General features: G+C 44.5%; 1 protein-coding gene across 5 annotated transcripts in view; it reads left to right on the forward strand.

The window, feature by feature from the left end:
- LOC142487140 (cadherin-10-like) overlaps positions 1-24810 on the forward strand; it is a 636808-nt gene that overhangs the window by 215643 nt on the left and 396355 nt on the right. For all 5 annotated transcript variants that reach the window (XM_075585911.1, XM_075585910.1, XM_075585909.1 and 2 more), the window contains one exon: positions 14890-15244. In XM_075585911.1, the coding sequence (XP_075442026.1) occupies positions 15017-15244 (228 nt within the window). In that variant the 5' untranslated portion in view covers positions 14890-15016. The remainder of the gene's footprint in view (positions 1-14889; positions 15245-24810) is intronic.

The raw sequence follows: 24810 nt of genomic DNA on the forward strand, positions 1-24810 counted from the left end.
CTCTGAAGTGAAAATAGGGAACTCACCAGCAAGGGAGAATTAAAAACTTATTTATTAAACTACATAAAAAATAAAAAAAACAAACAGTGCGTGAACTCTCCCACGGGTTTCACGCCCCCTGTGGTGCTTTCTCAAGGAGTAACAAAGTGGGGGAGGTCAAGAATATTAATACCTCCCACCACGATGCAAAGCAGCTGATAATAAATAATTAATTAGCCTTGCAACTATAGAGAATGCATATATATATATATATATATATATTTATTTATGTATTTATGTTTGTCTATTACCTTTTTTTGTGTTATAATTTTTAGGTATTATCAGTTAGCGTTCCTTCAAGATATCTCTATTCACTTGTTACCTGTCCCTTGTCTATATATACAGTGCTTATGTATCATTCACTGTATATTTATACATGAATTTATTCTCTACTTATAAAAGCTATGTTTTTTTTTCAGGATATGTGACTTTTGTGGCAACACTTTGATATTTTTGGTATATGCTTACTATGTATTCCATTCGTTACTATGTATACAATTGTGACTGTAAACTATGGTGTCTTAGTGATTTCAGTACTGTCTTTCTCTCTCTACTTTATTTCTCTTCATTTTCTGCATTTTCCCTCTGCTTTTTCACCCTCTACCCTTCTTTCCTTTGTTTCTCCTTTCCATTCCTCCCCCCTTCCCTTTCTCCCCCTTCACTTCTTCCTTTTTCTTTTCTCTCCTGTTCTTTTTCTTTCTCTATAGTTGCAAGGCTAATTAATTAATTATTATCAGCTGCTTTGCATCATGGTGGGAGGTATTAATATTCTTGACCTCCCCCACTTTGTCACTGCTTGAGAAAGTGGCACGGGGGCGTGAAATGCTGTTTGTTTTTTTTGTTTTTTATGTAGTTTAATAAATAAGTTTTTAATTCTCCCTTGCTGGTGAGTTCCCTATTTTCACTTCGGAGCGGATGTTATTTTGATCCATTTCTGTATTGCTTGCCTGTGAGGATCGAATCTAAACCACCAGAAGCCACACAGAAGACGCACATTGTTTGGTAGCGTCAGTGAAAGCAGCAGGGAAGGGATGCAGGATGATGTTTAATCGTAAGTAAAGCTACTCCACACCGGATTCGCCGGAGCTATAGGGACACTGTGATTGCAACTCATGACCTGTATTGTCCCCTCGCTGTTCCCCTCCTGGCTACTTAAAATATTCCCTAATTTTTAAGCTGCACCACTGTCTAAATCCTCACCATCCGGTGTCAGCTCCGTATATTCATTCATCTATGCCACTGTGCATTTGTAGCCGGTCCACCTGGAGCTTGTACACGGTCTCCCATTTTACTTATATTTTGCAAAGGCATTTGATACGGTTCCACACAAGAGGTTTAGTATACAAAATAATGCAAATTGGACTTGGTAAAAATATTTGAACTTGGATTGAAAACTGGTTGAAGGATAGACAACAGAGTTGTCATAAATGGAACTTTTTCAGGTTGAGCTAAATTTGGGAGTGGAGTACCTCAGGTATCGGTACTGGGACCCCTTGCTTTTTAACTTATTTATTAATGACCTTGAAGTTGGCATAGATTGCAAAGTCTCCATATTTGCTCATGATACTAAATTGTGTAAGGTACAGTAGTAAAATAAGAGCAGGATGTTATTTCTCTCCAGAAGGACTTGGCTAGACTGGAAACGTGGGCAGGTAAATGGTAGATGAGGTTTTAATACAGATAAATGTAAGACTATGCATGTGGGAAACAAGAATAAACAGGGAATTTACAAATTAAATGGGGATAAATTAGGGTAATTCTTGATGGAGAAGGATTTAAAATGCTTGTAGACAGCAGGCTTATCCCAAAGTCATGTAGTGGCTGCAAAGGCAAACAAGATTTTATCTTGCATTATACAGGCAATGGATGGAAGGGAAGTAAACATAATTATGCCCCTTTATAAAGCATTAGTAAGGCCGCACCTTGAATATGGAGAACAGTTTTGGGCATCACTCCCTAGAAAATACATTATTGAACTTGAGAGAGTTCAGAGATCAGCCACCAAATTAATAAAGGGGATGGATAATCTGATTTATGAGAAAAGGCTAGCTAAATTAGATTTATTTACATTAGAATAGAGGCATCTAAGAGGGGATATGATAACTATATACAAATATATTCGGGGACAATACAAGGAGATTTCAAAATAATTATTCATCCCAAGGGCAGTACAAATGACAAAGGGTCATACCTTAAGGTTGGAAAAAAGGAAAATTCACAAGCAACAATGAAAGGGGTTCTTCAGAGTAAAGGCAGTTACAATTTTGAATTCATTACCCATGGAGACTGTGATGGCATACACAATGGGTATCTTCAAAAAAAGGTTGGTTATCTTTTTAGAAAGCAAAGATATACAGGCATATACCAAATAAGTAAACATGGGAAGGATGTTGATCCAGGGAGTAATCTGATTGCCAATATTTGTAATCAGTAAGGAATTTAGGTTTCCCCTTTTGAGGTATCATTAGATTATATTTCACAGGGGTTATTTGTTTGCCGTCATCTGGATCAATATATTGTAAGAACAAATATAGTATAAAGTATCTATCATCTATACTTAGGATAGGTTGAATTTGATGGACATACTGTATGTCTTTTTTTCAAACTCATCTACTATGTACAGCTGCACCAGCCTTTATTTTAAAGCGGCGTACGCCGAGCCACTTTGAGAACCATGGACAGCCGCGCTCCATTTTCCAACTGTTTAGAAATGTACACTTTTTTCAATCGGTTTTCTATTGTGTGCTAAAAATTGCATTTTAGCGCTGACTGCAATACCGTCTAGAAACTCAAGTGGGTGATCGCGAGCTATTGTCTTAAAAGTCTAATAGCAATTCAACCTACAGCTGTACATTTCTGCAAGTCTGTGTGTGTGCGCACAGTAACTGTACATTTGAAGATTTAAATTTGAAGCAGAGATTAATTAAAGTTCCTAGTTCATACTGTATATAGTAGTATAAGGCTCCTTAGCCATACACATAAAAAATATGAGGACACATACTGTACTGTATACAGGTAACTAGGGAAAAGAAGTGCAGTATTACAAAAATATAAGGGAAAAGAAGTGCAGTATTACAAAAATATAAGGGAAAAGAAGTGCAGTATTACAAAAATATAAGGGAAAAGAAGTGCAGTATTACAAAAATATAACGTTGCGTCTTCTTCCGAATATAAAATATTTTTCCCGCTCATGCGGATTGGAACCTTGTCATAACGCATACTGTATGCGTGTCATCCCATTTCTATATTTATTATGTATTAATCAATGCTTTTGCTAGGCTTTCTCTTCTTTTCCTACTATTTTTATTTTATGCGCATGCGTGTATGTCTCATTGGAACTTTGTTGAAACACATTTGCATGTTCTCACATTTCTGCACATGCATGTATGTCTCATTGGAACCTTGTTGAAACGCATATTCGTATCATCACATTTAGGCGCTTGCGTGTATAACTTCTCATTCAATTTGAATTTCAAGATTGAATTTTTTTTTTGCTTCTCGACATGTGCCTGCTTAACAATTATTGATATTCTGAGAATCAATCACTACTGTAGCTTTTTAATTCTACACTAGTCATGTACGTACTTTATGAGGTGGGTGGCATACTGTGATTTTTATTTGGGGGTGTGGGGATCAAAACATTATGATGAACTGTTGAAAATATTTATTTGAACTAATAATCCAGCATACAGTGCTCTCCCCCTCCCCCCACACACACACGAGGCTAAAGTATGTGATACTTCTTATCGACATCTCTCCCACACCATTCATTTGTAATGGGTGGCTTTCTGGCTTTAATCTTCCCAAGCGTGTCATCACATTTCTGCGCATGCATGTATGTCTCATTGGAACCTTGTTGAAATGCATATTTCTACTTCTTATCGTTACCTCTCCCAAACCATTCATTTGTATTTATTTGTATTAATGAGAATGACTCCTCCATCCACCCCCCAACCCCGAAGCCATTCATTAAAATCTTTGAGGCTTTGTTTACGGTAATGCATGCCACGTGTGTTAATCCCTTCTCAAATGACTCATCCACGCACATACTGGTACCAAGAGAATTTCAAGTTTAAGGGCCGGTGATAACTAGCACCTTCAACCCCTCCCCCCACCACTTCACACACAAAGCCTTGCAACGTGAATAGAAAAGTTTATCCACATATTCCCAAATTAAATATGTTAATCTGTTAAGCCCTTCTTGGCAACTAGTGTAGCCTACCCCTAACCACTTCACACACAAACCCAACCCCTTCTTGAAGAATCCCCCTCACACATTCAAAGTGAATTTGTTCAAAGAAAAAAAAAGAGACATAATCTGAATCATGTTTTTGATAAATTACCAATTTATGCCATTCTTTCTTTTTCTTTGGGGGTGTGGGGTTGTTTCAATGATGATCGTGAATTTAAAGATTTTATTTTTATTTTATCAGGATGAAAAATACAAATAATCATGAATAATACACATTTTATCTTTATCTTCTTTGTAACGGTAGCACCTGTCATCACTTCAGCAGCACCTGACATTGACATCATGAAAATGGATAATCATGGAAGAATGAAAAATTCAAATAATCATGAATAATGCAAATTTATAATAATAAAAACAGTAATATAAATTTTCAGTCTTTATCTTCTTCGTCATGGCCGCTTTACATTCTGTACTATAGTTCATTGAGAGAGGGAGGTTTTGTGTAAATTATGACTGTTGATACACTATACACACAGTTCACTAATTTTACACATGATACCCCCCTCCTTCTGTAGTTCAGCATCTCTGAAAAGAAAAGAAAAAATGAGTTCAGTAAAGTGCATTTATTGACATTGCTTACACTATATATATAGCATATTGGACTATGCAGTTACTACTGACAAACTATACTATATACTGTACAGTACACAGTAACTGTCTAACTACAGTATACTGTATTGTACTGTACTGTACTGTACAAGCCGATAATACATATACTGTAACATTATAGATTCATTAATTCTCTGTCTTGATTTTTAATATCTCAAATAATTGCTAGGAAAAGGGTACTTTTAAAAACAATATATATAATATAGTTATATAAATATACAGCTATATACATATACTATAACATTATAATGTAATATTATGTGTACTTTTTGTGTGTGTGTCATACTGTATACAGTAAACAGGTAACTGTATACTGCATTGGGGGTTGTCAGTGAGTAAGTCATAATGAGTAATAATGAAGTGAGTGATAATTAAGGAAAGAAGTGCAACTCACTTTGAAATACAATGGTTGTCTTTAAATTTATTGATTATAAGAATGTAAAAACATGCATTTAATCTGTACTGTACGGTAACGATACGGGGATACAGTATACTGAATTGGGGGTGGTACAATTTTTTTTAACAAGTAAAAGTGCTATTTCAGTACTGTAAAGTAAAGAAAACATATTGAAAATACTTTACTTACGCGGTAGTGACTGTTGGTATCCGCTTGACATTCTGGCCTTACCATGGGCATGATAGCTCACGGTGGCTGCTGGTACAACGAGGCCCGAAGTACTTAACCACCATTGAATCTGTGAAATTCGTTGTCCACTCTTGTACATATTCTGTATTCTCATACTGAGATCATTAGAAACTGTTTTAACCGGCATCGCTGCGTTTAGAAAGAAATACAAGCACAAGAATGTATAGTCGATGTGTATTCAATGTGTAGTGAATCAACAAAATTGATGGTGTATTTATACATTAATGTGTCTCAACCTCACTCAACAGGTTTAGTACACAGTATGCCCACTTTTAACACCTGCACCTCAATTACAATAGGGACACTGTGTATAAAAGCTCACACAAATTACATAGTCTACCACTCGCTGATCTGTATCTGAACTTGCTCTTGTCCAGATACTGCATTGTGCTTTATTCCATCTACATCCATGGATCAACCCTGATTCTACGGATGCAGGAACCCACTTTCTTCTGCCGTGCCGACCATGAAAAAGCAAAAGGCGGAAGCCTTTTCCAAACCAAAGCCAAAGGGAAAGGCCAAGGATAATAAAGAAAACCTTCAGACGACCCCAAAGGTTAAGAAGCCTGGGCCTTATTATGTAAAAAAGAAATTTGCTGGTGTACAAGGAATGCAAAACATAGGGATGCCACCCATCCAGGACGCCGCTCTCATGGGAACCCCCAGGTCACCTACACCCATCCACGATGCTGCTCTCCCGGGAACCCCCAGGTCACCTGCATCCATCCACAATGCTGCTCTCCCAGGAACCCCCAGGTCACCTGCATCCATCCATGATGCTTCTCTCCTGGGAACTCCCAGGTCATCTGCTCCAGCACCCATCCACTCAGATGTCCACAGCACTCCTTGCACAAGATGCAGCTCATTCGCCCACATGCTGAATGGGGTTAAGTTGTGTCGAGATGCCTGACAACTCCATGGTGCAAAAGATAGATCTTCTTTTAGAGACCATGTTAAATATGGATAGGCCGATGGAGAAGATGGATAGACGTATGGAGCAGAGAATGGGCGTATGTAGAAGATAGAGACTGACATAGCGGGGATACATTGTTTGCTTGGAGTTCCTGCCCCTGTATGTCCAACGCAGGAGCAGGAGGGTGGCATGATTCCATCACCAAGCACACCCCCTCCATCTGAAGAATATGTGTACTTGTATGATGAGGATGATTTCACAAACCCGTTAAGCCCATGACAGGAGATGTCAACACCGATAAGGCAACTTCGACAGGAGGAAAGCCTCCTCCCAGAACACCTACCCTCACCCACTGTCAGAAGCATACCCGCTCCCAGAAGCACACCCACTCCCATAAATACACCCGCTTCCAGAGTCACACCCACACGCTTGCATTGACACGGTGCCCGACATCAGCTTGCGTGACCTGCCCCAGCCACTCAGGGAGAAGTACAAGGTTGCAACTGCTGGTATAGCCCATAGATATGCCATGTACATCTTCAAGCACCACGTCAGTTATGAGGTGTACTGCGGGTGGACCCACAATGTGAACTACGAAAGGAATCGAATAAAAAAGGCGCTGCCAGAAAATTACAGAGATCAATTGTGGAGGAAGTGCAGCGGTATTTCAAAATTGCCGATCATTTAATGAGAATAGTGAGAGACTCAATAAATGGCATTTTGAGGCATACAAGGGCTCGTCCATGGAAGGACATACTGGTGGGGATCGACTTCACCGCTTGATTGTTCGTCTGTTCAAAAGTGATCAAAAGGCATCTGTCACGTGCACGTGCACGGTCGGTATTGACGTGGCAGCCTTCCAAGTTGCAGAGCAACCAGCTGTTAGACTGAACGCGCGTACTCCCTTCGATACTGGGCAGGAGTTTATGTGGTGACTCGGCAGCATTTGGTGAGGGTAGGGCTGCCTGTTTACTCCCGTTACACAGTTCATTTAGTGGTATTAGCATTCCTGACGGTGGTAGCACATTGATGAATATGTGCAGATGTATACTTAAAGCCACACCGTCTATAGGGATCTATTAACCACTGTTCTCACGATCTGTGTATCATAGCTAGCTCTCTAAACACCAGGAGTTTAATAGCTGTATATAGGTGATTACATGTGGGGTATTATTATGAAGAGATACGATTGATCACTTACTATTGGAACATTTTAGCTTGGGTTTGGTGAGCACACACTGATTAGAGTGTATTGATCTATTGCCTAATTAGAAGCATAATTATCTGTTTCACATTATCCACCCACTTACCCACCTATTACCTTGGGATTTGTCTGACAACCTAGACAGGATTTTTAGCATCCCCTCTCCACCCTTGCCTAAACCTAAATACCACATTTAGGGAATACTGCATATCAGCTCTCAGGGAACATTTGATCCAATAAACCTCAAATTGTTCCCCTATTAGACTAACCCGGAGTGTCATATACACCTACCTTAGGGTTAATATATATGTGTGTCATTTGTTGTATTTTAATACCCATTATTTTAATTAGCTTAGCATTAAAAAATATTTTTTAACATTATCATATACTTTTCTGGGGGTATTGAGTGCTATTAGTGGGTTCTTGTTTCTTTGCTATAAACCTACTACGTCACCCACTAGCACCTTACCCCTGCACACTTACTGATTAATTAGCTGTAGCGGGGCTCACCATGACAGAACTTCAAAAGTGATCAAAAAATGTTTTTACTCCCAAAAAATAAAAAAAGGTAATTTTTTAAAATTGTTTCATTGTGTCACCTTTTATAAGAAAATACAGTGTTTAAAAACATACAATCAGTAATGGTTGGTTAAAATCAGTCAGTCCATCAAGAAGGCTACAAGAATTAGAGGGGGTGGGGAGTTGATAAGCGGGTGCATTACCGTTGTCTTGTTAGTAAGACTTTGCGTGCGAGGCGGTTGGGAGGGTGGGGAACTGCTACTGTCGAAGTGTGTGCAGGAGTTAGTAAACACAGTAAGGGCTTAGGGAATTTTCATGAATGGCTCGAGGGGGGGTGTGTTGTGTCTCTTGTTCACATACACGCATGCGCATAAATGTGATGACATGCATACTGTATACGTTTCAACAAGGTTCCATGAGATATAGTATACTGTACGCATGCGCATTAAATTAAAACAGTATTAAAACAATATATATACTGTAGAATAAATACATACTGTAAAGAATAAAAGATTATTTTTTTTATTTTTGGGGTTTCTTATACAGTACAGTATACTGAAAATAAGTATTGAATATGAAAACAGCAGCATAGTGTATAAGGTTTACTATAAAGCTCACAGTTATTCTATCCTAATCAATAAAAATTGCACTGTCACTAAATTGTTGCCTCCAGTACTTGGATTTTTAAATCAGATTCATCAATGCGCAAGCAACGTTTCAAAAAAGCAATATTATCCATCGAAATCCCTCCATTTGCCCTTCTCCGCTTGATGACAAAGTTTATTTTTTGAGGAAAAATAAAATTACCGTACAGGCAGTCCTCGTTTTACAGCGCTTCGCTTTACAACGAATGGCTTATCCAACGCTATGCAATGCATACCTATGTTCATTTATCCAACGCTCTTGCAATGCTTTGCAAAGTTGTTTATGTGTATATAATATATATATTATACTAGCTGAGAGACCCGGCGTTGCCCGGGATGTGAAGTATGTGTAAATGTTGTATTGTTAATGTTGGGATCACAGAGCGCAGTAGCCTCAGGGGGGGTGGGGGGAGGTTAATGTTGGGATCACACAGCGCTGTTGCCTCGGGGGGGGGGTGGGGTGCTTAATATTGGTTCTGTGTGGTGTGATCTCCGGAGGAGCTGCGGCCACGTGCGGTGTCCTTTGGTGATGTGATTATCACACAGCGCTGTTGCCTTGGGGGGGGGGGGGGTGGTGGGGTTAATGTTGGTATCACAGAGCGCTGTTGCCTCGGGGGGGGGGGTTAATATTGGTTCTGTGTGGTGTGATCTCCAGAGGAGCTGCGGTCACGTGCGGTGTCCATTGGTGATGTGAGGATCACACAGCGCAGGAGCCTGGGGGGGGGTGGTGGGGTTAATGTTGGGATCACACAGCGCAGTAGCCTCAGGGAGGTGTGGGGGGGTTAATGTTCGGATCACAGAGCACTGTTGCCTCGGGGAGGAGGGGTGGGGGGGTTAATGTTGGGATCACAGAGCGCTGCTGCCTCGGGGGGGGGTGTGCGGTGTCCGTTGGAGAGGTGAGGATGAGACAGTGCGGTGAGGTGAAGGGGAGGTGTGTTGGCAGTGTAGGCCGTAAGAGGCGGTGTGAGCGTGCGGTGTGTGTGGTGTTGTGTGAGGGAGTGGAATGTGCAGTGCTGAAAGCAATAAGACTGTGTACCTGATTGTGCAGTTCTGTCGTGGTAGCAGGCGGTCAGGGTTTTCTGGGTTGAGAGCAGTGAGGGTTAGGTGCAAATCTCTCAGAGCAGTGAGGGTTAGGTGCTGGCAAGCTTTCCCAAAGCTCAGTGAGTGAGTGGTGGGAGAGTGTGTCAGTGGTGTAGGTCAGTGAGGGGTGGGACAGTGTAGCAGTGGTGTTGGCCGCAGACCAATGAGAGTTGTGCGGGGGCGGACCGCAGACCAATGAGAGGTGTGCGGGGGTGGGCATGGCCTGAGGCGGAGTGACAGGCCAAAGGTGCAATCAGATTGTCCGTAGGGACACAGGAAGATGCAGACAGGCATACAGTGCTTTCACTAATATATAATAAGATTATATAATATTATATTATATAATATATTATATTATTTTATTTTATGTTATATTATATATATAATACAGTATATACACTATATAATTTATGTGTGTGCTGCGTATCTTATTGCCTGCATAAAATATTTGGTGTATTTTAGTGTTAAAAATGCCTTCAGGAACGGAACCTTTCATTTAAACAGTGTTCCAATGGAAAAACGTGTTTCGCTTTAAGACGTTTCGCTATCCAACGCCATTTTGAGTAACACATTGTGTCGGAAAACCGATGTTTCCGTTATTGTTTTTCTGTTGTTCAAAATTTATAACAGAATGTTTTAACTCCAAAAAAAAAAAAAAATTGAATATTTTTTAAATTGTTTCATTGTTGCATTCTGCAACCTTTTATAAAAATGTCAGTGTCTCAAAAACATACAGTAAGTACTGTATAACATTTCACATAATAGTTGGTTAAAATCAATCAGTCCCCTCAAGAAGGCCACAATAATTTTCTCAGGGGGGGGGGCGTCTTTTGTTCACATACACACATTCGCCTAAATGTGAAGACACACATATGCGTTTCAACAAGGTTCCAATGAGACAAACTGTACGCACATGCACCTAGCTGTCCACCAATTGTTCAGTATCTACTGCAGAAGCTGCTCAGCCAATCATATTGCTGGACTACATTTTCTAGAATTGTGAATAAAATAAAGGAACTAAATAACCATATGCAAAGCGATTTATTACAGGAGAATGGACCAATCTGCAGTAACTAATCGCTTGTCTGTGTGCATAATGTATTGATATTTTTTTTAAAGAATAAAATATGGCAGCTTGAACTGCAGGTTTTTACCTTCATTATAGACTTTGCCAATCGGTTGGCGCCGAACCACTGCCAGTCCAATTTTCTTGATTATACACGTAGTTTGACAGGTGACAGCGGGCCTGCTACTGTACACCTGCAGTTGACAGCTGATGAAGCTGGAAATCTTTTTGGTACATGCAAGCTTGCTGGTATCTGTACACGAAATCTTGCTCAGGCTGCAGGTATCCTGGTGGGGACAGATAGCAAGGGTTGCCGGTCACCAGGGTTTCACTGACGGTCGGACCGTTATTGTAAGATGGTGCTGGCGCTGTTCCATTGCTGGTAGAACAAAAGCAAACAGCGCACTACCAGGGAGTCAGGTGGTGAAAAACTAAAATATCCATTTATTTCAGAACATATCTGATAAAAACATCACCCCAGGGGGGGTAACAAACAGCCTCCTATGCCTTTCGGACAGGTAGGTCCTTTATCTGTAGGACCTACCTGTCCGAAACGCGTAGGAGGCTGTATGTTTTTATCAGAAATGTTCTGAAATAAATGGGTATTTTACTTTTTCACCACCTGACTCTCTGGCAGTGCGCTGTTTGCTTTTGTTCTACTTGTATCTGGATTCTCACCTCCATGGCTGGCACGCCACAGTGGACCCCCAAAGACTGCAAAAGTGGGTAAGGATTTCATATCTTTATGTCTGACCATTATAGTTGAGTACTCTAACTTGGACTCTGTTAGCTATTTTGATACGGTATCACATTTAGTTAAGAGTGACTCACGGGCCATTCTTTATAGCAACCCACTCTGCAACATTGGGGTCCTTGAAGATTTTTGTTTCATGGCTGAAGTTTTGTCTTAGTGGAGCACCCCTCTACCCTTTGTTCTCTGTTCTATTGCTGGCCTCGGACTGACGAATCTTAGTTGGTTTTACCATGACCTTTCGCCTTTTGAAGTCTCTATGATCAAAGATACTGGAAAAATCTGGCACCACACACCAATACCCTCCTCTAACTCTGTGTGCAGGAGCAATACGAGAAAACACGGATCGATACATAACTTTTTCCTTATTGCACGCTTCCACACGAGTATCTGGTGAACATTTGTAAAAGTCATAATTTTTGATAAAATAATGATAAATTTGACCAACTGTGGCCATCTTATCATCTGCTGCATTATTTGCATATTAAATAAACGTACGTTATGTCGGGCTTTTTGCACACCTACTGCGGTGTACTCATTGCAGGACAGGAGAAATCCAGTACAGTTATGTAAAAAAGACACTGTGCATTGAGTTTTTATTATGAAATGCCTAGATTGATACAGTATTGTAACTTCTTCAGTAACAAGGTAAATTCACAATGGACCACTGTGGGTTTTTTTAAACACCTGCAAGTAGATATATTACTGTAGCACAGGGCTGCACAACACGCGGCCCGCGGGCCGCATGCGGCCCGCCTGGCCTCTCTGTGCGGCCCTCGATGAGATTTAAAAAAAAAAAAAAAAAAACTTTGAAAAAAAAAAACTTTGAAAAAAAAAAAAAACTTTGAAAAAAAAAAAAAAACTTTGAAAATAAAAATGGCGCCGATTCCCTGCGGTCCCGGCGCGCATGCGCTAGGCCCGCTCCGCCCCCCCCCCTTCCCTGCTCCCAACGTGGGGTGGAAGGGCAAGTAACTCTCAGCTCCTCTGCGGGCCCGATTTCCCCCCCCCCCCCCTGCTCCCAACGTGGGGCGGAAGGGGAAGCAACATGCAGCTCCTCTGCGGGCCCACTCTCCCCCCCCTGCAACGGCCCCCCTTCTTCCCCCCTCCTCTCCCTCCCCACTCCTCTCCTTCCCTGGTAAACCCTCGTGGCCGCATGCTGTCTGTGCCCTCTAGGAGCGCGCACCAGCAAACGCGTGCGCTTCCTGTAACCCCCCTAACCCCGCTTCCCGGCTCCAGCAGGGGAATGCGCTCCACCAGTCCCGCGACCCGGAACTTCAGGGTCTGTTAGTAGAGCGCGGTTCCCCCTGCTTCACCTGCCATCGCCGCCATCCACCACCTCATCTCCTCCTTTTGCCACCTTCGGCGGCAACAGAGTCTGCTCCCGCCTCCAACATCATCTGGTAGGCATGGGGGATGCTGCCTTGGGGGGGGGGGGTATGCTGCCTTGGGGGGGGGGGGTATGCTGCCTTGGGGGGGGGGGGGTATGCTGCCTTGGGGGGGGGGGGGTATGCTGCCTTGGGGGGGGGGGTATGCTGCCTTGGGGGGGGGGGTATGCTGCCTTGGGGGGGGGGGGTATGCTGCCTTGGGGGGGGGGGGGGGGTATGCTGCCTTGGGGTGGGGGATGCTGCTGCATGCTGCCTTGGGGTGGGGGATGCTGCTGCCTTGGGGTGGGGGATGCTGCTGCCTTGGGGTGGGGGATGCTGCTGCCTTGGGGTGGGGGATGCTGCTGCCTTGGGGTGGGGGATGCTGCTGACTTGGGGTGGGGATGCTGCTGACTTGGGGTGGGGATGCTGCTGACTTGGGGTGGGGATGCTGCTGACTTGGGGTGGGGACGCTGCTGACTTGGGGTGGGGGGGTGCTGACTTGGGGTGGGGGGGGTGCTGACTTGGGGTGGGGGGGGTGCTGCCTTGGGGTGGGGGATGCTGACTTGGGGGGGGGGGGGAATGCTGACTTGGGGTGGGGATGCTGCTGACTTGGGGTGGGGGGGATGCTGCTGACTTGGGGTGGGGATGCTGCTGACTTGGGGTGGGGATGCTGCTGACTTGGGGTGGGGATGCTGCTGACTTGGGGTGGGGATGCTGCTGACTTGGGGTGGGGATGCTGCTGACTTGGGGTGGGGACGCTGCTGACTTGGGGTGGGGGGGGTGCTGACTTGGGGTGGGGGGGGTGCTGACTTGGGGTGGGGGGGGTGCTGACTTGGGGTGGGGGGGTGCTGACTTGGGGTGGGGGGGGTGCTGCCTTGGGGGGGGGGGAATGCTGACTTGGGGAGGGGGGAATGCTGACTTGGGGAGGGGGGAATGCTGACTTGGGGAGGGGGGGGGAATGCTGACTTGGCAGGGGGGATGCTGACTAGGGGGGAGATATGCTGGTTGCTGACTTGGAGGTGGGATGCTGACATGGAATGGGCTGGGGGGCTGCCGATATGGGTTGTGGGGCCTGCTGTTATTGGTTGTGGTGCCTGCCGATATGGGTTGTGGGGCAGGGGGGGTGGGGGAGAGTGATGGGAGGTGCAGGGGGGGAGAGTGATGAGAGGTGCAGGGGGGAGAGTGATGGGAGGTGCAGGGGGGAGAGTGATGGGAGATGCAGGGGGGGGAGAGTGATGGGAGGTGCAGGATGATGATGAGGTGCTGGAGGAGAGACGATGATGATGATGATTTTACCCGTGCGGCCCAATTTTTTTTTCCTTGGAGCAGTTCGGCCCTCCGCACTTTACGAGTTGTGCAGGCCTGCTGTAGCACATTAGAATTCATTACAATTCATGTATATCTGCCACTTGGCGGATACGCAAAGAATTGCACCCAAATAAATCCGAACCATTGTAATTAAACAGATCAACTGCGGATCAGCCACAGGTGCTGGGCGGCGCAAATGCGGCATGAATGCAGCATGAATGTGGGGATACCCAATTTATTGCACGTGGAAATCAGAATATGCAACTGCTAAACACCCGAGAAGTTTTAAAATAAAGGCTGGCGCAGCAGTAACTACAGTATGTAACTATGTAAAAGATGCAATAAATCACTAAAATACCTACTGTACGATGACATACTGCAGTAACTTTAACAAGTGTTATTCTCAATTGGAAAATTATGTTTATGCTGTGCTGATATATTTTTTACTATACAAAAACTAAATCTGTGAATATCTTCTTTCATATTTTACTTAGATCTGAAGATATGGGTGAAAATAAGACGAATAGATCTTTTGGCAGTTCTATCAACTAAACAGATGGAAATAATTTGAAATTCATCTGCCTCGCCATTTTGCTTGATTTGTGCTATTCCATCGGAACTATGATAACACATCCACTTCTTGTGCTTATGGTCTTGATTTTTGAACCAAACCCTTGTCATACTGAGATATACTTTTGGAGGACGTCTGATTCTCAACCTAAGGAACTGCTAAAACATTTCTCAGTAAATGATGGAAAACTACTAAATCGACATAAACGGGGATGGATGTGGAATCAGTTCTTCTTGCTGGAAGAATACACGGGATTGGATTACCAATATGTGGGCAAGGTATGTTCAAACATGATATTTAATCAAATAATATATTGATTTCTGTTTTTTGTCATACAGTATTTTTCATTTGAAGACAAACTCCAGGAAATGTAAATTATTCTTTAAGCTACAAATGTAAAAGTGAAAATCAGAACAATTTAAAGAAAGTTTGTATATAGAACTTTAGGATTAACAAGCATCTACAGCACTAATGACTTCCTACATTTTGTAATTTAATGTAGCCCTGTTTCCCCCACCACTAAGTGAGATCAGGGGGGGGTGGCTGTAAATAGCTACTGTGCTGCCTTTTACCTGTTGGCTCGCAGGAGTCTAAGCCTCCGCCGCTAGGAGCCTGGGGTGAATTATTCTTACCACTTACTACTATATGGTGCAGCGCCTCCACCTGTGAGAGATCCCAGCAGAGTGGGAGCAGCCCCTCACAGGACACTCTTATAATGAACACATACACCGAGTAAAATAGAAAAGGGCTTTACTGGAACATGTCTCTTAACGCTCTATCAACTCTATGACTCTATAATAATATAGTCTCACTCTACCCACTACAGACATAACTACCCACACACCTCGCAGGGCTGTAACCCACCACAGTGTCCATGAGATTCCCAGTCCCACAATACCCCACGTATATGACTGCACGGTCCACTAAGATGAAGATATTATAGTTGGTGCACTTGTAGGATTATACCTGATGGATGTGTCCACACCCGGTATGATGAGACTTCACAAAGGATCCGCTGATCCCGCGATGAATCCGCCTCCGCATGGGGTGATGCCCCGCCAGACGATCCCACCATTAAGACAGTCTCTTTCCTGAAGAAGTCTGGTCCCAGACCAAACTTGCCAGGCATGTTGCACACAGCTGTGTCCCTGACTATACTGGAATACACCTGAATCTATTTGGCAGCACTAATGGGGCAGGTTCCCTATCCTATGGCCTGTCTCTACAGAAGCCACAAACTCCTACAATGTCTCAGGGCCTAGCTGGGGGCCTAGGGGATTACTGGCCTAGTCCACTGGGTCCCTGACCCCTGCACACACAATCTCCCCTGTCTCACTCCCAGCTTCAACTCCTAACTGACTCAGCACACAACAATGTATCTATTCCCTGCTGCAGGGAATCCTAGAGCCCTATTGGCTGTAATGAGTCCCCTTGCTCCAGCCCCTGGGTCTACTGGGAGTTTTAGTCCCTTGGGGAGCTCCTTGCTATGGGGGCAATGTGCGCGATCTCTACTGCGCATGTGCGAAGCTGTAACTGTAATGGCCGCCGATACTCTTAACTGCACAGGCGCAACCTTAGAAAGCCCCAGCGCTATGGAAAGCCTCTGTTGCCATTTCCCAAACACTGTAATGGCCACCGTGTCACTTCTAGACAAGCGTGAGCTGCCGCGCGGACACGTAAAACATGGCAGTGTCCTGCCGCAGCTGCCACCGGGAGCCCCCGGCGACGCACTCGCCCCCACGGCAGCACACACGTAAGAGGGAAAGGAACCGGGAGTCAGGGGGACCGCAGGGACCCTGCCTACACTCTCCCCTGGTGGAAATACCAACGTCCCCGCTTGGAGGACAGCGTCACATTGCAGAAAGTTACACAATAAAAATGCAGTGCATAATTTGTATTATTATGCATACCACAAGGGTTCCACCAATGTGGTCACTGCTCTTTGTGCCAATATGTTAAACCTACTCATAGGATTACCACCACTCAATCTGGGTTTAGCTATATACTTTCTACTTTCATGAATTGTCATACCAGCTATATCATGTACGTTATTTTATGTGGATGTAATATGAAATATGTGGGGCATACGATCAGACCCCTCAAAAATAGGTAGCTGAACATGCCAGATTGATTAAGCGAGGTGGTTCTGAACATCCAGTATCTAAACATTTTTCCTCTTGCCTCAAAGGAGGTATTAAGAATTTCAAATTCTTTGGTATTGAACACATTTCTATGCCAAAAAGACGTGGTGATAGAGAGAACATTCTTAATCAGAGAGAGATGTTCTGGGTATTTACCTTAAATACCCTTCACCCTCATGGGATGAATGTGGAGTGGGAACTCAAACATTTTCTGCATGGCTAACTATTTTCCATTTGCAGTATAATTGTTTTAGTTTTTTCAATATTCAACCTTTATGGTTTTTGTTTTTATATCTTTCCTTCTCCATTCTTCATCCACCCCCCTTCCCCTCCCCTCCATCCCTCCTCCCCCCTTTCCTTCTCCTTCCCTCTTAACCCCCTTCCCTTCTTTCCCCTTCCCTTTTCCCTTTATTCATTCATCTCACTCCAATATTCACCAAGTTGATTGCTCCTCTCCACATAAGTGGCTTTTTTTGGATAAAATAAGTATATTATGCATCTTAAATGTTTAATATTATTTAGTACAATTTAATTTAATTTTTTCTGTACATGTTAGTTTTGACCAAGTTATGTGTGGTATGTTGTATATGTAAATTTTGTCAGTTTATTATGTTAGTTTATTTTGTCTTTTTTGCTGTAGATGTATTTTATTATTGAATACATTCTGTTGGTTCAATCATGTTCACTTTTTATATATGTCATTTGTGTTTATCTATACATGAATGGACATTGGAAATCAGTGAACATGGTTCAGGTTTACCCACTTATCTAATTTACCTATTCATTAATTAGTTATAACAGCTGTGGGTGACCCTTTATTAATACCACCCTACATCATGGCAGATCACTCTTTGACAAAGTGCCCTGTGCGTGAAACGCGTCAGAGTACCTGCCAAGACTGCCCATGTACTTGTTTTTAAGTTAATAAACTTTATTTTTTTGATTTTTTGAATCCTGCTTCTACCAGTTCATTTGGTTTGCTGTGCTCCGATTCTCCCTTTGGGACTATCCACTCACTTGTAAATGCGCACGGATGCACGCTGTGCTGGAGGTCACCTGATCTGCCTTCCATCTCCTGCTTCCTGCTGATGGCACAGAGAGTGTACACAGAGGCAAAGCGACGCTTCCTCCAGCTGATTCTCCGGTGGTTCCAGTCACTACGACGTCGGCCATACAAGGCTACAACTGATGCAGACAGTTCCTTTAACCGGAGGGGCTCTCAGACATCTGTCAGCCTTTTGGGGAGAGTTTCAGCATTCATCAACTCCCTCCTCAACAGATTTTATCTAGCTTGGAGCTACGTCGCTGTAACGGCTTCCCCTTCCTCCACCCCCCTGGATTCGCAAGCTGGTTACTGTGAGTACCATGCAGGCAAGATACTGGTGGAATATGTGATTCGCCAGTTACCTTTCTGACTGCGTTACAATCCTAAACATTCATCGGTGGATGTGAGGAGGAGGGGGATTATAACATAATTGATACACATACCTCATGTTTAGGATCTCCAGTCACCAAACTCATATACTCATATGGATTCATTGAGCTCCGATATTACTGAGGGCTGACATCAGCCCTGAGTACAAATTCTAGCATAATTTGTACAACTTAACATGTTTGCTCTAACATCAATGGTACATAGCATATCACGCACAGTAATACCTGAGGCCAGCTGAGTGTTAGCAGTTTGCTGAGACCCATTGTGCGGTGCCCCTAACTGATTGTGTGGGGTACCTCACTTAGACTTTTGTGAGCCTCCGCCTAAGTAGTCTCCTCAAACTGATGGTCGGGTACTATAGTCTCTGACACTAAGCTACTCGCCCCCCCTGGTGAAAGGAACAGCAAGTGGTCTCTGTACCGGACCCTTACCCGGCCATCCGCATCATGGATGCGGTAGACAAGAAGGTCTTGGCCTTTTCCTCTGTCCACCACATGGCGAATAGAACACTTCAATTGATGCCTGGAGGAGGCAATAATTACCCGAGCTGTCACAGCACAGTCCTGGGTTTCTCCATCAATCACTTCTGAAGTGACGTCTTCTGGATACATTACGATATTTGGGTCTTGAGACAGATGAGCTTGGTGATCTTTTGAGTTGAAGTAAGCACCGAGCAGGGCCTCTTCACCAGATATCATGACAGGATCAACGCTTCTCTCCGGTAGGCAATTAGGCGGTGGGTACAGATCCACACTTACCACCGAGCAACAATCTTCTAGGGGGGACACCTCCGCCAGGACGCGATGCCGAGATGAGCCGCCCTGGTGGCCATGCCTGAGGAGCTACCATGCTCTGCGGTCACCTGGGAGCTCACACCCGACACCCCTGGGGCAGTCAACTCACCCTTCTTGTCGGTAGGTACTGGTCCCAAGCCTGGGACCGACTGTGCCATCATCATAGACCGGGCTGGCCATTGTAGGGCCCAAGGGGCCACAGCAGGGTCCGCAGAAGAGGAGGCAATCAGCTTTGTCCTCAACTTCACTTATCATCTGTGGGTTCAGCATGGAAACCGCATCGGGAACCGGTTCTGGGGCTGAGTCTGGAACCGAGGTTAGAGCGCACAGGCCCTCCGAAACTTCCTTGAAGGAGGTAGGTTGGTTAGCCACATTTTTATCTGCGGGTTTCGCCGGCCGCAGCAGCAGCACTGGCTTCAGGAACTGTGCCCCGCAGCAGGCACACTTGGGTCCCCAGCTCAATTCGCCATCTGGAAAATCACATTTAGGGCATAGGCATCTGACGTACCTTTTTCCTTCCACTTTCACTATCTGAATCCCTCTTGGTCACTGATAGGGATCAAAGGCCATAACACCAGATAGATTAAGGTCTTTCTGTAAGCACAGGCACAAAAGAAATGTTACATACAGTCCTTCTGCTGGCCAAACATCATACAACTGCGGATGTGGTTCGCTACATCCTGTACTTTCCTTAGTGGAGACAGCAGTTACTGATTGAGACTCACTGTGCTTTCTCCCCCTGGTGGACTCCAGAGGAGGAGCACCCTCTTTCAATGAGTGGTTCTCACCCTGCGCTGAGCCACTTACAGCGCAGGGGCGGGGCTCTGGTTTTTAGCACCAGACCCGGACAGATTTTGGTAATCAATTTTCATGCCGCCTGTTTGCAGGCAGCACGTGCGCCATCCAGACTTGGTGGGAGACGCCATTTTAGTTGTGACTCACTGTTAGCATTCCCGGGTGAGGGAGTCTCCATTTTGATCACAGTCCCTTTAACTACACTATGACACTTTGTGCATGAAGAAACTGCTACATCAGTGTAAATAATAGGACTTCCTGAAATGGGCACTGCATATTCGAATAGGGTGGATGGACCTTCTCCTTCGGGTACCTCGTTTCCTACACTCACTAACACGAAGCACAATAGTCCATCCGCGTCTATGCGTCCGCGTCTATGCGGTGGCCTCAAACCTTTACCGCACCCCTTAGACGTGGATACTGACTCAGGATCAAGTATATATAATGGGAGAGGGTGTTAGCAGGAACCTGCCCCACAACCAGCGTGTGGAGAGGCGGTACTTGCATCTCCAGCGCCCATTTGTAAATCTCTTGGTATGACGGTGATGATAACATGAGCGACATAATTTAACTGATTTCGGGCACCCCAGGTCTGACTCTCAGCAGCGCCTCCAAATGTAGCCCTGTTTCCCCCACCCCCAAGTGAGATCGGGGGGGGGGTGGTTGTAAATAGCTACTGTGCTGCCTTTTATCTGTTGGCTCGCAGGAGCCTAAGCCTCGCCACTGGGAGCCTGGGGTGAATAACTCATACCACCTACTACTATATGGTGCAGCGCCTCCACCTGTGAGAGATCCCAGCAGAGTGGGAGCAGCCCCTCACAGGACACTCTTACAATGAACACATACACCAAGTAAAATAGAAAAGGGCTTTACTGGAACATGTCTCTTAACGCTCTATCAACTCTATGACTCTATTATAATATCTTATCACTCTACCCACTATAGACAAAACTACCCAAAACTACCCACACACCTTGCAGGTCTGTAACCCACCACAGTGTCCATGAGAGTCCCAATCCCATAATACCCCACGTATATGACCGCACAGTCCACTAAGATGAAGATGTTATAGTTGGTGCACTTGTAGGATTATACCTGCCGGGTGTGTCCACACCCGGTATGATGAAACTTCACAAAGGATCCGCTGATCCCGTGATGAATCCGCCTCCGCATGGGGTGATGTCCCGCTGGACGATCCCACCATGAAGACAGTCTCTTTCTTGAATAGGTCTGGTCCCAGACCAAACTTGCCAGGTCACGTGTCACGTTGCACACAGCTGTGCCCCTGACTATACTGGAATAAACCTAATCTATTTGTCAGCACTAATGGGGCAGGTTCCCTATCCTATGGCTTGTCCCAACAGCATCCATGAACTCCTATAATGTCTTAGGGCCTAGCTGAGGGCCTAGGGGATTATGGGCCAAATGCACTGGGTCCCTGACCCCTGCACACACAACCTCTCCTGTCGCATTCCAAGCTTCAACTCCTAACTGACTCAGTGTCACGGGGGGGAGCGGTGGTGGATCGCCTGGTAATAAAGGGGTTACCCCCCAGCTGGCCACCCCTACCATCGTGTGGTAGGTGAGGGGTTAACTATAAAAATGGTTAAGTGTATTTATATTCCCCTGCCTCAGTACAATGTGTATTCCCCTTTGGTTGTAATGTATTTTTCTAGTTACATGTGTTTTTACTTTTACCATGGTTGCACCAAACACATATACTGGGATGAGGTCGGGAGGGAAAGGGTTAACTGTGTTTGAATGTTTATGGTCCTTTGTTCCCCTTCCCGCCTTTTCACCCACCATTTGCCGGCAGTGTCCATAGGTCGCCATTGGAGCTCCATAGAAGTCAATGGAGATTGCGAGGTTTTTGACCCTATATCTATGAAGACCAGCAGATGGCACCCTAGAGGATGAGCGGAGCTTCCCCATTGAAATGAATGGCGTATTGCATTTCAATGGGAAATACCTTGAGTCCGCTTTCCAAGAACGAGGTGATACATTATAACCATGTTGGCTGCCTGCCAAACCGCAGTATCCGAGTACCGCTACTATTTCAATGAAAAGAGCCTTGATGCTAAATTGCCGTTGGAACTCGGTCGCGGTCAAGTTCAAAACAAATTAAAGTTTGTAACTCCGGTTCTGGGGCAGCTAGCAATAAAAATCTTTTTGCCCCTAGCTTGTGGGGACCCCCTCACTCAACCCCAATAGGGTCCGATGGGCAATGGCCGCGAGAAAGGGTCGCGCCTGCCATGAGGGTCGCCGCCATTGACCACAATGGCGGAAAAAAGCCGCCAGGTTTTAAAACGGCTAAGTGTAAAATTGTCAAAACCTGATGTACTTATCTCCGGTTTGGTGATAGCTGGAGAGCTGGAATTTGGCCACCGGGTAGTCATGCTTCTGGAATGATTGCATGGCAATTTTCAGCCCTCTCAGACTATCCGAACAGAGAGGGTTTCATTTGTAAAGTTACGGTCAGCGCCATTGGCCGCCATGAGGGAAAAAAGCCACTAGGTTTCAGAAACACTAGGGTAAAATTGTGTAAACCTGAAATCATTATATCGGTTCGGTGAGAGCTAGAGGACTGGGATTCGGCAACCAGGTGGTCACCCCTCCGACACGGTTGCATTGCCATTCCTAGCCCTGTCAGGCTAACCAAATGGAGTATGGTTAACTGTGTAAAGTCTGGTTGCTGCCATTGACTCCAATGGCGGAGAAATGCAGTCTGTATATTATGTGGTTTTAAAATCCAATATTGTTATCTCCGGTTTGGTGGGTCGCAGCAAGCTGAAAATTGGCCACCCTGGATAGTCAACTGTGGCATGAGGGCCTGGCAATTTTTAGCCCGCTCGGCCCTTCCGAATGGAATATTTTAATCTGTATAAAATATTGTAGGTTTACTGTATTTTATGCCTACTGTAAGGCCCGCGAAAGTTACTGGCGCATGAAGTATGTTAATGTCCAGGGGGCGACAGTGTGTCTAAAGGGAATACCCTGATCAAAGGCTCCCCCACCCTGAATATGTATTCTAGGGTGGGGAAGAGCAGGACGTGTGTTCTTGTATTAAGTGCCATACCTCACACCTCTGGACAGAGTTACCCGGCCCAGATACCCAAAAAACAGACTTTGAGATGCCAGCTTTTTAGAGTGGGGCTAAGGAAATGGTTCTCTGACTAGAGGTTGGCCAACCCTGTGTGGGCAGGTACTATCTTGCTTCCCATGTGAGTTGGCAGAAGGTAATTGGGCCCAGGTAATTGTCATCCGAAACCTGAGTCCCTTTTTCTTTCGTGTCTTTGTGTCTTCATTCTTATACCTGATGACTGATGAACTGCTAACTCGAACCCTGGGTTATTTCATTGTCCCCTTCCCAAGTAAGTGTATATATTCCGTTTGTTATTTGTCCAACATTGTGTGTCCACCTGTCTTTTAAGGAATAAAATCTCTTTATTATATCACAGTTGTTTTCAATTCAACCCAGATGATTTGGTGTATATTATAACCCTGTGGCTACCGTGACACTCAGCACACAACAATGTAACTATTCCCTACTGCAGGGAATCCTAAAGCCCTATTGGCTGTAATGAGTCACCTGTGCTCCAGCCCTTGGGATGCTGAGAGTTGTAGTCCCTTGGAGATCTCCTTGCTATGGGGGCCGCATGCGCGATCTCTACTGCGCATGTGCGAAGCTCTAATGCCTGCCGCTACTCTTAACTGGGCAGGCGCAACCTTAGAAAGCCCCTGCGCTATGGAAAGCCTCTGTTGCCATTTCCCAAACACTGTAATGGCTGCCGCGTCGCTTCTGCACATGCGCGAACCGTCGCACGTGCGCAGACACGTAAAACATGGCGGTATCCTGTCGCAGCTGCCACCGGGAGCCCCCAGCAACGCGCTAGCCCACGCAGCAACACACACGTAAGGGGGAAAGGAACCGGGAGTCAGGGGGACCAGAGGGACCCTGGCTACATAAATAATTACAAAATACTGTACTGTTGAGAAAAAACCTAGTTGATACATACATTTTCATTATGAATAATATTATATTATCTGGGAAAGGAAGTTTAAATGCAAGGAGACTCTTTATGCATTCTGTGTATTTAAGGTGTCTTTGAAAGCTTGGTGACATCGTAATGCTTATTCAAGAACCACAAAAAAAAGTATACTGTATATTTTTATGATATCGATTAAGTAAGAAAAAAACCCTAAATAAACACAAAATGTGCTGATTAAATTGTGTAGAACAATATACTACCCCAAAAAGACTCACTACTACTATTAAAGATAAAAATCAGAACATCACAAAAGAAAACAAAATGTGTCACATATATATTTTTAAAAATCTCAGTGCAAACGTAAACAACCATATCAAATAATCATATTGGTATCCAGAAGACAAAAACAAACATAATTTTCCCCCCCAAACCATACCATAAAAATGTGAAATGCTATAAGATGTACTTTAAATAAACACATTTGTGCAACTCCAAAATATTCCCAATACAAATAACCCAAATATCTCATCTATCTATCTATCTATCTATCTGTCTGTCTGTCTATCTGTCTGTCTGTCTATCTGTCTGTCTGTCTGTCTGTCTGTCTGTCTGTCTGTCTGTCTGTCTGTCTGTCTGTCTGTCTGTCTGTCTATCTATCTATCATCTATCCAACCCACCCAAATGTTGGAG

The sequence above is a fragment of the Ascaphus truei genome, chromosome 2 (assembly GCF_040206685.1).
Source record: "Ascaphus truei isolate aAscTru1 chromosome 2, aAscTru1.hap1, whole genome shotgun sequence".
Lineage (NCBI taxonomy): Eukaryota > Metazoa > Chordata > Amphibia > Anura > Ascaphidae > Ascaphus > Ascaphus truei.